This window comes from Hetaerina americana, unplaced genomic scaffold (assembly GCF_022747635.1).
Source record: "Hetaerina americana unplaced genomic scaffold, ioHetAmer1.1.p SCAF_3, whole genome shotgun sequence".
Taxonomy (NCBI): Eukaryota; Metazoa; Arthropoda; class Insecta; order Odonata; family Calopterygidae; genus Hetaerina; species Hetaerina americana.
This window is the reverse complement of record NW_027286874.1, coordinates 42,371,464-42,387,728: the sequence shown is the minus strand read 5'-3', so window position 1 is coordinate 42,387,728 and position 16,265 is coordinate 42,371,464. Positions and strand designations below refer to the sequence as shown.

Genomic DNA, 16,265 nt, shown 5'->3' with positions numbered 1-16,265 from the left:
ACGACGGCATAAATTAACGGCGGCTCTTTGTCTCTCCCTTGTTCGGCAGGTGGCGATGTCGGGAGCAGGGAGGCGTCTCCTCCGAGGGCGGCCCCGCCCGCGGACGACGGGGCGTGGGAAGGCGCGAAGGCAGCCGGGAACACTGGCGGGAGTGCAGAGGGGACTGGGAGGAGGCCGGGAACGGAGGAGGGGGATTCCTCGCTCCTGCTCCCTGGGGGCCGCGTGCCGTGCAACATGTCGGAGTGGGGTGTGGGGGCCGTGTTCCGCTGCGACAGCCCCGAGGAGGTGTGCCTGCCAGCCGAGAGCCGCTGCAACGGCATCACCGAATGCGAAGGCGGAGAGGACGAGAGCGTCGCGGAGTGCGGTGAGTGAACACACGGACCCGATCAACCCCAAAATTCTCCCCTACCTACCCCTCATGCCGGAGGGCAGCCACGGGGTTCGATCCCTTCGCGCCTATACGGCGGGGAAACAACTTTGAGCGCACGAGGGTGACGATATCGCCCTTTATTTACACAAAAAGAAAACTGGACACTCCGGTGCCTTCTGGTATCGAATGACTTACCACAAAGTAAAATTCATTTACCTACATCAATGAAAATGCTTCGCGGACCAATGTAATCAATTTTTTCCACAAAAACGACGAGGATACTGAAGAAGTCTCTCTGAAACCTCACGTTCACTGCCACTTAACGGAGTGATCCTATTTTTCCAGTACTTATTGACATAATTTCATGAGAAATAAAACTTTCAATAGTTGAAGACGAAGAAAATCATAACAATTTTATAACTAGCCTTAGTCAATTCCTTGCCGCTTTATAAATACTTATGTGTACATACGAGGGTCATCCGGAAAGTAGTACCCGTTCGTGCCGCATGAAGTGCTGACGACGCGAGTAGCCGCTGGACGAGGTCAGATAGCTTCAGTGGCTTGTCTGCCTTCTCTGAGCCAAGTTGCGTGACGCTAGCATTGCCTGTGTTGTTTCTGTGATTGTTTACAATGTTTAAAAAAATTGAGAACGCCGCCAGTTGTGAAGTGAGGGCAGTGATTAAATTCCTCAATGCCAGAAACGTTCGCCCATGTGATATTCATCGCCAATTAAAGGAGGTGTATGGAGACAATGTAATGGACGAGTCGTCTGTTCGGCGGTGGTGTCGCAACTTCAACATGGGGAGGGGGAACACACACGACGATGAGCGTTCGGGGAGACCGTCTGTCATTACAGACCAACTGGTGAGCTCAGTTGACGAATTCGTGAGGAACGATCGGCGCGTCACAATTGATGACATCTGTGAGCATTTTCCCAATGTTTCTCGAACAATTGTTCATGAAATTGTTAAACACCATCTGCATTATGCAAAAATTTGTGCAAGATGGGTCCCTCGCGTATCTCAATGAGCTGGCGGCGAAGGACTATGCAGCAGGAATACAGAAACTTGTCACACGTTATGACAAATGCCTTAATTTGCTTGGAGATTATGTTGAGAAGTAGTTTAAAGTATCCTCTTTCAAATAAAATTTTTTATGTTTGTTAATATTTACTTTTGTGTCTTTATTTCACGAACGGGTACTACTTTCCGGATGACCCTCGTATTTGGTAATCGGATTAATTTAGTTCAATTTATTTATTTTGTAAAAATTATTACGGTTCAGTTAATCCAATTTTTTTCATGATTTTCGAGGAGGCGGACGATAAGTTAATTAGAATAATTAATGAGTGCATTGCAGAAGATAGGATTTCACCATAGATAAAAGCAATTTATGCAAAATCTGCACGTCTCAGACTAACAAGCGGAAGCAAGAGTCGTGGTGAGAAGTGTTACAACGATTTGGAAGCATCTTACATCCAAGGAGGCTAAGGCACCGAGAACCAATCACCGTTTCTCGGTTAAAATTGTTAGGAGTAATGCCGCATGGCGTAATTCAGGTACAAAGTGGATGCTTTTTAACTTACTGTGGTTCATAAACTCTTAAATCATCTAGGGTACGTAAGTATTGTAATTGCTCCCACAAGAAGCAACCTCTTCTCTTTCACCCCTTCGACTATGTACCCCAATAAATCTGTGTAAATTGATGACTTTTAAATGACGTGTTTAATCCGAGACATTATCAGAATAAAATCCAGAAAGGAAATGGTCTAACTAGTCTATTTCCTTTTTGCATTTGGCAGAGAAGTAAGCATCAAGCACACGCTTACGCATTATAAAATGGTCCACACCATTGACATTCAAATATACCCTACTAAGTAACCAACTGAGTAACCAAATTTCAATTTAACTCATAATTTATCCAATTTCATAGCGTTTTCTTTAACCCTTCAAGTGCTCTCTTTCGAGCTACACTCCTTCCTAAGCCTAAAACCCGAGTATCAGAAGGACGAGAAGCTTTGCCTTCGAGCTCATAGCAATTTCCAGGAAATTGGAGGGCTATAATGGATGCAGATAGTGTTCCTTGCTTTAGAGACAGCTGCTTTTTTTCCATTCATCCAGGTTTACCAAAATTCACAAGATATATTTAGAATGTTTAGTGTGCAAATAATTCGAGTACGCCCAAGTGGAATTAAAAAATTAGACTGAAATCTAATGGAAATTGGGACAAGCATTCAAAAATTAATCGTGAGTTCCAAAGTTGTCGGTAACGCGGACTGTTGGATTCAAAATATTCAAAAATTAAAATGACATAAATATACCCGAATCTCTATTACTTTTGTACTGTGTCTCTATTACTGTAACAATGGTTTTGTACGGCCCGAACTTAGCCATGCACTGGGATAATTTTCTGGAATTTGAACTCACGATCCCGGTTTGTTGCAACGTCGCTCGGCAAAATCAAATTAAAACAAAAAAATCAAAATGTTAACCCCTTGTTGCAATTTATCGTATTCTCCTATTTTTTTCGTACGCGTTTGCATAGCTGCGTGATGGGGATACCACCTGTCTTATTTCCCTTTTGTGAAGGGTTGGTAAACTTTGATTTTCTCCGCTGATACACCCCTTGTTTCCCTTCCTCATATTTTTACGATAGAAGTGATCTCAGTACCAATCATGGTAAAATAGCTATTTTAGCAGTAGCATTTTTCGTAAATAATTTCATAAAATAAAAAAAACGGCATTTGCATCTTTAAAGTGGTCGAGATATGATTAGGGCTTAATTTGAGGATATTTAGAGATGCATCATTATCATGCATGTTGCGACGAACGAACTTCCACGATCCTAAATGCATAGAGAATGGGATGACGTTTTACGGAAAAAGGAGGTTTCCGCAGACTTTTGAATATTGCACTATTTGAATTCAAACTACTATGTCCGAAATCAAATATAAGAAGGTTAGTAAAATATCCTGAAATGCAATACAAAAAAGATACTCGCAACAGAAATATTGTTCGAGTTTTTTGAGTTCAAACGGCAGGAGTGGAACTCCTAAAAAACTCTAAATATTTTTCTCATGTAAAATAATAGTTGGCAAGCTGTATGTACGCATCTGTGTAAATAGCTATTTATAGAGTTACCATTGACTTTAATACGATGTGAGTTACATAATTAATATCACGAAAAATAACCGATTGCATTTCGCTAACGTTCGCCAGTGTGGGATAGACTTCCGTAACAAGGTGTTGTCCCAATTATTTTTACAAATTTGAAGTAACTTAACTGGCATTTACCACTGGCATTGAGAATTGTTATATTTTTAATCTATCATATCAACGAGAGTGAGTTTTGAATTCAATGTCCTTGATGCTGGATATTAGTCACGTTGAGATTAGAAAGAGAAAAAATAATAGCCATAGGTATTCACAATGCACGATGGACGTCATACTTGCAACATATTTATGAAACGATCATAAAATATATCAAAATTACAATCACTTACCAGAAAAAGGATAAATAATCTAGAGTTTTGCGAGACATTGGTCGAACCTCTCATTATTGATATTTTTATCGATTATAAAACAAAAACACGCATTTGAATTCTTCGACAGTTTTAGGAGTAAAAATCATCTTTAATTTATCATATTACAATAATAAATCGGGAAAGTTGGAATGACGATGATAATTTTTCATTCTCCAAGCCAAAGTTTAGCACATTCTCTAAGTGGAGTAAAACAGTACTATTTTTATATCGGCGTTTTTTGATTTAATTTAACTGTTGAGCCCTTGCACAGATTTTTCCTATGCATTTCCACAGCTCAAACAAACATCAAATAGCTATTGGAATTAGATCATCCTTCTTACAAGCCGAGCATAGTACCATAGCGGGTTTTGACGAATTCACTTTTTCCAGAGGGTATTTTGTTCCTTGTGAGAGGTTGTGTTCGTGGCAACACTCGAAGGGGATTCTCGGTTTTCAGATCACCATTTCCTGGTGCACTCTCCACCAAGATCTGTTGCCATTTATTCCACAATACGTCATAAATTTTGGGGTTGCCCTCATTTCATGAACCCTTTCCTTGGAATGGAATTAAGTCGTACGCGGAACGGTAATAAGAAATATTTAGGCTGAGGAGGTTTATATGGATCACTATGGCAGGCTCCTCTCATCAGCATTAGTCTCATGACTTTTTATGCCGAATAAATGACATCATGTAAGTCTTTTTTTTCCATTGCCGTTTCCGAGTATGCCGTTTCGCCATTCTTCGCTCATTTTTCTTCTCTCCTAAATTTCATATTAACGAATATAACTGGTTTCCTCCGTTAAAAAAAAGACGAAGGGAGTTGAGACTGCGAGTTCGTTAATCACAAAGTTATGGACTTCATATTTTTTTCTACAATTCTAAGGACGACGAGTCACGCAGTAAGTAACGCTCCACCAAAAGATAAATGAAGCTACATGGAGCCGTGCTAAGTGTACGTTTTTTCCATTATGGTGCACCGTCTTGCTTAATTTTAAAATTAGGCCCACGTGATGCAAGAATTGCACTTAACTTGCAAACATGAGAGCCGAATGCTGTCACCGGAGAATTTTCATTTTAACTTAATTACCGAGGAATCCGACGGGAAAAATATCGTTGCCTTCTCCTCTGACATATAGTAATACTGGTTCTTCTCATTTCTTTCTGCCGTAACGCTTTCTTTCACTCCAAGACTAAACATATGGAACGGCGGTAGTCTTGTATCCATCAAAAGTCTATATAGACCGACAGATTACTCTTAATAATGATTAAGGTTTGGTCAATGTATCATGAATAGACAAAATTGTGAACACTTGAGAGAAAGGCACAGTTCGAGGTGAATCGGCGCTCCGGACATACAAACAGTGTGACCACCAACAGGCTGGAAAAAAATTGTCGTTCCAAAACAAAAACAATATCAAATTTCAAAAGGCACTATAATTCGTACTTTCGAAGCATCGTTGAAATCATTTCACATCATTACATACCAGAGCGATGATTTAGATGTTTTTTAATAGAAATAAAAAGAAATTATCTCATTATCCCCCTCAATTATAGAATAAAATTTCCTGTACTCTTAACATAATTTTAATGTTTAACAATTATATTTAAGCTTTAATGAGACATTGCGATGGAAAGGATATTGCACATTGGGATGGACAGGATATTGCACAGATGGTACAAATCGGAACAGCTGTCGCAGGACAGGCAATACCTGAGCACTGAATGGTTGGTCACGACAGCTGTTCAATTCGTTAATTTTCAGGAGAGAATATGAAAAAAAACATCGCAAATAAATGTCTTGAATGAAATACCGGATCAACGGCGCACCCAGTTTGGGTTTTAAATATATAAAGCTGCGGGCTCACGGCTGTAAAAAGGGAGAGTGCGGTCGGTCGTCCGTAGGCCTCTTCGGATTCCGGAGTCCACGAAGGTTTCTTTGTAACCACAACGATAGCAAAATTGAAGTGAAGATTCAAAGTTTTAGATTGAGATACCGCAAACAACAATCTATTCCCCTAGGCATTCAAATAAACATGGCTCTAATCTGGGGTCATTTAATGAATCTGGAAAGCAATTTTGACGTTGAAATGCCCTGAAATATCTTTCGTGAAGTCCCGGTCGAACTTATAGGAGGAAGCACAGAGGCTTGACGCAGCCAAATGCTGTCAGTTGCAGCAATCTTAACTTTTTTTTAGGGGAGAAATTTCGGATTAAACTCTTTTTAAAAAGGTTTATCGATGACCGATTTTGCGTACATGTTTTTCTTTGGGACCAGCGGAGTTGGTTTGACGCCGAGTTAACAGGCAACATTCCTTCCCCGCCAACTCTCCTGCACATGATAGCAATTTGTTCCTCTGATATCTGTGGAGGTCAAGTTAAAGAGATCCTTCGAGGCGTGCACTTTTCTTACATTGTAGTAAGCCGGCATCGTTGATTACTGGCTCTCCTGGCTAATTAAATCGCCACTGCACCAATGTCACAAGAGCTTCTGCGAGGATAGTTTCAAGCAAGTACATATATACATACTGCCTACAATTTGGCAAAAATTCAAGGGGAATCAACTTTGGCAGCACATTAAACTCAGAGAGTTACCTCGTTTTTCATGATGTGGTAGTGATAACTGGGTTTAATACATTGGATACAAGATGGCCCGGTGGAAATACCGCATTGGAATGCAACGAGCTACCTAAGGTCAATAATTATGTACATGCTGATTACGCCGGCATCTCGGCTGCCTTGGAGTCATCTAATCGAAGAAAAGGAGATACAAAGTGAGTCTCGAGGTGAATTAAATGAAATCTGGGTGGTATCTATGACCACAAAGGAAAAATGCACACACTATTATCAAGAAAGAGTACGAACACACAAAATATGTACTTAGAAATCCTGTTACTTTGAATATTGTACTCATTTAAAGAAGGCGAGAAAGAAAAACTTGGACAAATAAACGCCGTCCCCACGAGCTAAGCACTATTGTGGCTCTGCGCTGCGTTAAGTACATCTTCTAAAATAATTCAGCTCACTGCATATCTGTAAGTGATTTATAAAAATTTATGATGCACTAAGAAATTCATTTGATTGAAATGTAATGTACATTGTAAGGTCTTAAAGTATCTATCAACTGCTATTTCGAGCCAGAGTATTTATGATCAGAACAATAAATTTAGTGATTCCTAAACTCCTGTACAATATTTTTTTCTTTCTGTTGCTTGTCTGTTTTTAACATCATTAAAAGTTATACGGAGATGGATTAATTCTCTTATCCAGCAAAAACAGAGGCTGGGAGTTAGCGTTAGAAAATTTACTTAAATGACAAGACGGAAATGAAAATAATTTTTTACGCGAACATGAGTTTTACAAATGAGGGTCTTGGAAAAAAATCACATGGTGACTGAAATGGATAACTCCAGTTGTTGTTCTCAGTTTTCGTCAATCTTTTTCCTCTCAACTCGGAAACTACGCACATTTTATTAATGATGGAACATTTACGAAGAAATAACGAGATGTAGTTTGTAACTGCTCGTGAGCTTAAAATGCATGATTTAGCAAATACGGTAAAACTATGAATGATTATAGAGGTAATTCAAATATTAATACCGAATAATTAATTCATCCATGAGTATGCTGTAAGATGAGAAGTTACAGCTTGAACAAACGCTTGTCATTTTAAAATATCTCTGATGGAATTGACTGGCCTGAAACTCACAGCCGTTGTCGGAAAGCATCGAAATTTACCTCGACTCAAACTCTGAAATCGTGCATTGCAGTGGCATAATCAAAAGTAGCATTGTGCCCACATACACGGACAACCCTGTTACCCTGGCTTAGATGGAGAGCACTTGACCCTGTTTCAACGCGAGAGGAATATAGCCTGGAGAGCAACAGATCTTTCATGACATCGAGACTCCTTTTGCCATTATTTAATAACACAGACATACGGAAAGAGTTTATTTGAAATTTATGAAAACAAGCTTTTAAACGATTACAAAATCTTCCATGAAGAAACGTGGATATAAATTAAATTATTACAATAAATATTCAAAATCTCAAATGGAAGGATAATCGATTAACTTCAGTTCCCTCTCAAAAGTTCCTTCATCGGTGGCATTTTTTCCTAAATGAAAGCAATAGTTACAATGGGACCAAGAACAGCATTATTGTGGTCTAACCAACAATAATTTTCTCGATGCCTCCGTAAATCTTTTATTTCCCGACACAGTGATTTTACAGGAGGAATTTGATGATAATTATGCCTACAGCATCCTCCAGAGCTACTGCTTACGGAATGGAAGACGACATAATGAGGGAAGCATTTTCCTGCGGTATCATCCGTTATCACGTAATAACACCGGAGAGCTAGACGTATTTCTCGAGAAGGGGGTCATTAATAATGTCTTTTTCTCAGAAAGTGGCAGCCGACCTGCCGCAAACGAGCCACTTCCAACTTCCGCTGCTTTCCGAGAGCGTAGAAAATAAATATGGGCAAAGTGGTTACTCGTATGGGTAGATTACTATCATCAAGTTACCGGCTGTTTGTTCGTGGCCACCCTGTGTCGCTTTAAGTGCCATGCAGCATCGAAGGGGGGGAAAAAAACAACTCGGTCGTTGGTGTCCTAGTTGGGAATCTCCAATTTCCGAAGTTCCGGTAAAACTGGTTTCGCGACGTGGCAAACATTTCCCAGTGGATTTCAATGTCTTAATGACCAAACAAAGGTTACGGGTTGTTTAAAAAGATTATACTGATGCTAATTACTCGTATAATTTTTCAAAATTAGTATAAAATATTACTGCGGCAATGATTTCACCTATGTTCGACTCTTTAAATATCACGAATAAAGCGGCATAACCATTTGATGAATCTCATATTCGCATTCTACACAAAAATCCTACTGGTCGGGTGAGATAAACTGCATTACCGGCCTCAGTTTTACACAGGGCACCGAAAAACAAAATAGAGGTAAAAGGGATGAAATCGTTCTTGCACTGGGTTTATATGACAGAACCCAATTCGATATTTCGTGCGTTGGTTACATTTCACCGAGCAACTATGATTAATAACGCGATTCGGCTCATGTAAAATTAAAACTGCTTGATTCCTCCTCAGGGAGAACAGTTCCCAAACCTAGCTTAAGCTGTTAATTTTACTGCCCTTTCAGCATTGGCTCACTCATATGTTACCAGTGCGATGAAGTAAAGAACTTCCTCGATTTTCCTCAGAAAAATCTCGTTCCTCAGGCCTTCATAACATTCTGAAAGATGCAACAATTTTAAAAGTGAAAGCATTATTCGCCTCGACCGAGATTCGAAACTGGATCTCTCGATGTCCTGCCGAGTGATTTAGCCAGTTAAATTCCGAGGCGTCCTCTCACACTCCGAAATTTCGGCGGCTTTAAAGGTACAAGATTTTATGAGGAAATACTACGCACACAATGTCACAGGCGTTCGTGATCGTGCGTGTTGCTCCACAGTCGGAATTCTAAAAGATCCCCGAGGATCCTCTGCATGAGGTTGTTACAACAGCATATGCTTTAGAAAGGTTTGCCTTTTGTTAAAGTGCTAACAGCGTGTTGATGAATGTATAAATGGAAATACGATGAATCGTAACTGTGAATAACTTAAACAAAGAGGGAAATTCTTCAAATGGGGAAAACAGTGTATAATAGAATTTATTGGAGTTACTTTCAACTGGCTAGTTATACCATTCCGCAGGACTAATAACAGCGTAGAGCAAACATTCTTCTTTTATCTTCATACTCTTGTGATGAGATTTTCTCTGGAAATATTATTCATATTATCTCGCAGAATTAAATATTTCGTCCTTGATCACTGTGGTATAAAATTGGGTATATATTGTGATATTTGCATTACCCATTCATACAATAATAAGCAAACTCTAATGAATGGCATACTCAAATGGCTGGAAGGTACTCCTATTTCGTCTAGGGTCGTTTTCCTCTCTCAGCCATTTCCTACTAACGGATGTACTCTGAAACTGAACCCGAAGTAGAAAAAATAAATTTCCACCGGGTTCAATCTATCCTGTTGTACTGAGTAGTCTCCGTAGATACGAGCTCTGTCTTTGTAATGCCTCGAGGGAAAATGGAGAACGTCATGCGAAATCTTTCAGTCCCACAAATTTCATAAATAAACGAAATTGAGATATTTTATCATGATATTTGAATATCATCCGGCAGTTATTTAAAATTCAACAGGATGAAAGTAACCGATGGGTCTTTATTATTAAATCTAAACAAGATGAAAAATTAATTTTTGCGCACTGATAAGCTATCAAATAAAATATACTGCCCGATATTAGTAGGGAGCAATGAGTGTGTGGGAAGGACACATTTTCAACCTAACCCAACGATATAAACAAACCTTATAATATTCGGAACAAAGCTTGAAGTTACTCGCACACAAAGGAATTAAAAGAAATGCTAGGTGCCAGGCGCGAATATTTGTAATAACTACCATAAAAAATCAAGTGCAATATATTAGTTCGACACACATCTGGCAATAAAAATGATTATAAAAAGCGCATTTTCATGGATAAATAAATCGGGAGTGTCATGTACAGGAAGGCAGGCGGAAAGAAGAGGAACAACTACCTGTAAATGAAATGGTTCAACGAAATTATTAACGCTAAAATGAACTTACCTAATTAGAAATAGAGCACGTCGTCCATCCAACGATTGATAAGCGGCAGCACTCCAAGTCGTCCTATTTTCAGCATCCGACCTCCTTCTTCTCTCTGAATTTCACCATTGTTGGTTCCTTGAGCTAACAAATCGCCCCACTTTTTTCTCATAGTACTAGATCCTTGGCACTCGTATACACCACTTCTTCTCTTTCCTATTTCAGGTCATTACAGGCCTAAGCCAGCATTAGTGCCTCAGAATGTGCCCGGTCAGTTTACTCTTGTCAGTGTGATGGATTTTCCCCCACGAAGCACCTCTTCATTAGTCTCTTGACAATCCATTTTATTTTAAACTTCAGCATCAGCCCATTCCCGTCTTTTCTCCCTTTAAAGAGGAAAAATACGTGCGAGAGTTTATTCAGATCAAAAGAAATGTACTAAAAAGATTAATAAGAATTAAAATGAGTGCTTTTAACAATTTTTTTGCTATTGTATTCAACAATAATGTTAGTTTCTATAGTTCACAGAATAACTTATCTCAATACGCTATAAAGAAACGTGCGCATTTTGCACCTAAGATATGCTTTCCTTCGCCGCCCGAGCATGCATTTTGTCATTAGCCTGCTAGTTCACCGAGCTATTCTAATTATGTTATGCTAAAAATTATTCCAACTATTAAATGTATATAAGTAAATTCAGTAAAAAATTATCCCAGCACGTGGGGCGAAAGCGAATGCAGCAGCGACGGACATACAAAAGGTAGCACTCCAGTTGTGGGCTCCTCCGCCTGCTCAGGGAACATGGCCCTACTGAAGAGCTACCACTTATCCGATGGAGTCGACGCGGTTACCCCACATGCACACCGACCCACACGAGCATTGGCATGACGGGAAAAACACCTGAAGCTTACTGAGGACTCGGACGAAACCATAATGTAATAAGAAAAATATATATGCCTCGGAAAAGGCGAATGTAAAGTAAAAATCAATTTTTCAAGAGGTTTCATGACCTGTGAGGTTTTTCTGGTCATAACATGGCATTTAGCAATTGAAGTGATGCATCAAGTAAATTCTAAAAGGACAAAAATTCGATCAATAGAGCATTCAGAATTAATTCCTCTACCATCCAGTCATAAAAACAGAATCTGTCGATTAGCCTCATTTTGGAATAAAATTTTCAAGAAAGTTCCCGGAGGTGTGTTTGGAATAGGTGCGATATGTTTGCTCGAGATTAACGAGCGTACACAAGTGACATAATTTATTTTATAACCATTCATGACCCCATCAGGAACCATGGGCACATTTCATTCCATTACATTATATATATATATATATATATATATATAATATATATATATATATATATATATAATATATATATATAAATATATATAATATATATATATAAATATATATAATATATATATTATATATATTATATATATATATAATATATATATTATATATAATATATATATTATATATATTATATATATATATATAATATATATATTATATATATTATATATATATATTATATATATATAATATATTTTTTATATATATATATTATATATATATTATATATATATTATATATATATTATATATATATATATATATATATATATATATATATAATATCTAACCTTTGATTTTGTTACATGAAAATATTGGACTTAATTTATCAATTTCAATTTACTTAATTTTATAAACATTTCAATGAAAATAAATTTGATTAAAATCATGCCGTTCACTAAACCAAATTCTAACCTGAGCCTATTTTTTATAAAATAACTTGCCTCGAGATACGTATGAGACATTAGACTGACAAAGTTTCTAGAGATACAACTGATTTATTGTGCATGGGTCAATGCCTGGTTAGTTTAAGGGATGCGTTTCACCTTTAATTTATTCGTTTACAAACATATTGCCTTTAGGTATAGCAAAATAATGGCAATGCATCACATAGCACAAGAGATTTATTATTTTTTTATTCAAAAATGCAACGCATACGGTAAAAACCATACAAAAGTGGGAAAAAGGTAGTCTTCGCCTATTTTTGAGTTTGAAAATATGTTTAGAAAAGAGGCTGAATAATTCTTATGTCACGAGTAATTGATTCCAATTGCGTATTTCATAATTGTAAAAAACATATTTTAGCGATGTCTGTTCTCCACATTATTAATTTTACTAGTTTTAATTCATTTAATTTTTACTTTAGACATTTTACTAAGTTTTTTAACCAATTTAAGCGTTGATTATTACGCAAATATCCTAATAGGTTTTGGCTAATGTTGATATTTACAAGTAATTAAGAAGTTAGTCGAACCTTGGTTGAAAATTATATGACTTAGCTAGAGGTTGTTCTTTAATTACGTAAGGTAACTGGAGGTAAAGAGGTGTGCCACACACATGTAATGAAACACTGTTCCAAGGTAGAGGGGTTGCTCAGGAGGAAATGTTATGCAGGGTACATTAATCGCATCATTTCGGTCGTTGTTAATTAATAAAAGCTTTAATCATCCGCGTTCGCCGAAGAGCATATTGTGCAAATACTCAAAAATGAACCACTCAGATCTATTTAGGCATTTCTCGACCTGTTTAAAAAGTTTCGAGGTGTTTCATTTTACTGGATGTTATATGATGCAACAGAAATAGAAAATATAACTTTTCATTCATGGTAGTGCACTTTAATTCAGTAGAAACACATAACTCAAGTGATCATTAAGTAATGGCCTAGAAAAGCACATTCGCTAAAGCTAAGTTCGCCTTTCTTTAGAAAAGAGTACCTGTTTTGCAACCTTAGTGTTGAAAAAGAAAATTTAGGGAGAGGAGCAGTTCATATCAAATGGATCCTTTCATCGGAGAAATAGTGAGAAAAAAACCGGAAACACCCTTATGTAGTTAAGGAACATTTTCCTCCACCTATGACGACGGACCTATACCCCTACGCGACGAGAAACCTCCGAGAGGGGTTTTCTCTCTATAGACCTCAGCAAACCCTGTAACTTCCGGGAAAATAATATTCCGTCTGCAAGCAAATAATGTTCCACTTTTCCCCTGTATATTTTCCACACAACTCATCCGAAGCCTTCATGCAAGAGCATCGTAATTAGCGACCTTCCAACATCAACCATTCAGTGAAATATTGACCTACTCGCTTCATATCACGTAATGGTGACCGTTAACTTTTGATGGCAGTGTGAGAATGACTAAATGGGAGCAATTATCTTTTATTCATCTTTGCAATGCACCGAGAAGCCCTCGCCTTCGAGCAGTATTGAAACAACTCTAATGTTGATATAACTCGGTTCATTAACAGCTTCTGAATTTTAAAATCATCGTGACTACAATCTTTAAACGTTAAATCATGATAGGTTGAATATTGATAGGATTTTGATAGAGATCTTAGTCAAACAACTCATTAGTGAGATCAATCTCTATGAACTTCACAGGCATTATTTTGACTACATATTTTGCCCGTTGATGGGAATGATATTAACAATTAAAATTCATCGGTTCGATATTGTAGTGTTTAGTATACTTTTATCTATCGATTTTAAACGACGATGGTCAGCGTTTCTATCTCACCGTGCCTAAGATTCTGCATCGTACACCACCTAAAATGGGTTCTTCAGTAAAACAGCAAACGAATCATAAAACACGAAGGTATTGTTTAAAAATTTCCTTGCGGTAATCAAAGTAAAGTTTGTCCATTAATCTAAAATTTCTTCTTCCAGTCTACCTGGGACCTTATTCCATTGAGTAGAATCCTTTTACAACAAAAGTTAGCCAGTTTCAACCAACGAGTTTGCAAATTCCGTAAAGTTGGGACCTCGGAAGTTTGTCACAAGATATTATCCCTACCTCGTGCAGTGAATAGATACAGAGGCTGCTGGCCGTAAGCTTAGAGTGGTGTCACACTAGACTTTTTCTGTCGTTAAATCTCCCGGTTATATCCGTTTCTCGTCCCCCAACCTTGGCGTTTGAAATTTAAGAAAAATTTTGGAGCATCAATCCTCTCAAACTCTCTTTCTCTCAGTAAATTAAAACCATGGTGTAGGAATAAAAACGCTTGAGATCATTCTTACTTCTCGGCGTATAGACTTCAGGAGTCTTCGAGTGTCTTTGGAACTCCATTGAACTTATTCCGTTGCTCGTCCGGAGATTAACGTAAGAGATGATTGAAAATAAATCCAAGAGATTTGACTTTTGCACTTTTGCTTTGATGGAGCAGAGTTATCCCGCGACTTACCGAGAAATTTCTTCCATTTTATAGTAGGAGTGTACATATTTATTAATTCTTCATTTTATCCGGATGACTTTCTCCCCTCTATCTCAGTCTTCATCACCTTAATACATTCCAATGCCTCCATGTATTATTTTTTTCTTCTTATTATTTCCCTCAAAAATTTACCTTAGCAAATTTAATGCTTCCAAATTTTGATCCACCCACACAAATCAGTATATACGTATACCAGCCTCCTCTGTAAATAAATCTCAAAGGCCTCAAAATTAAGCTCTCCCTCTTTCCTCCTGTTTCGGGTTTTGCATAGCACCACTCGTCGAGGTCCTGATTGGACAACACTACTCATTGCCTTTACTTAATTAATTATAGCTATTATTCTACAGTACCCTTCCTTTGCTAATACAATTCTAATCCTGAAATTATAAATACGGTTAATTTTCGTTCAAAATACTGGCTTCTCTTTTAATTAAATCATTAAATAATTTTTTGGAAGTAAATTAAAAAGATACCAAGTAAATATTTTAAAACATGTTCAACGAAAGAAATTGTTATTGTACGAGTAAAATTTTAACTGTATAACGCTAAAATTAACATATACCTTTCAATTTAATTAACGATGATAATACTTAATAACGAGGAATAATTGTTGACACCTGATAACGTGCTAAACGTCTTAAGAGTCCGTTACAAATAGGGTCAACTTGGTTACAATTCAGTCCTTAGACTATCTTACGGAAAGAGGGTAATGGAACTTTCAACAAAATTGGAAATCTCACTGAGAATTATGACTACCTCATTGTGGCCATGTGACCGACTGAAAAAGTCTTAAGCAGTAATTTGAACCAAGATTTAAGTTATCCTGAGGAGTCAGCAATAGTTTAATCCACTCTGCGGAGTTTTACTCCAGCGTGAATTAATTTTATGTGAATTAATAGAAGACGGCATTCTTTTATCGCAAACTTGAGGGAACCAAATCATGATTTTTTGTTTCAGGCAGAGTGAATCAAGGTAAATTATACTTTCGAGAGAGTTAACTCACACTACTTCTTCCGAAGTTGCTCACAAAGTAAGGTCGTCATCGCTCATTTTCTCATAAAATTTGAAAGCACCGTACCTGCATTTAAAAGATATATGGCTAATATGACAAAATCAAAAAAATCACAGTATTTTCAAAGTTAATAACACAAACTAGACTAATTGTCATTGATAATAATAAGTCGTGAAGATAAATTAATCGGGGATTAGACATCATTTAGAATATGCTGCTAGCGTATGGGATCCTTATGAAGTTGGATTGATTGAAGGAAATAGTTGGCTCGCAGATTACTAGATTTGTAAAACATTGTCAAGATAAACTTACATAACATGACTAGATTATTAGAGGAACTAAGTCGAGAATCACATTGGAATCAAGCCTCTTCAGGAATGACTTTGGAAATGTATTGTCAGCCCTATTTTAGTAAGGTGGGAAAGACCTTGACAGT

At 37.4% G+C, this 16,265-nt stretch overlaps 1 protein-coding gene across 1 annotated transcript in view; it reads left to right on the top strand.

Annotated features, from left to right (window-relative positions):
* The first annotated feature begins 234 nt into the window (after positions 1-234).
* LOC139690013 (G-protein coupled receptor GRL101-like) overlaps positions 235-16,265 on the top strand; it is an 85,105-nt gene continuing 69,074 nt past the window's right edge. The window contains exon 1 of the mRNA XM_071587193.1: positions 235-364. Coding sequence (XP_071443294.1) covers positions 235-364 — 130 coding nt within the window. The remainder of the gene's footprint in view (positions 365-16,265) is intronic.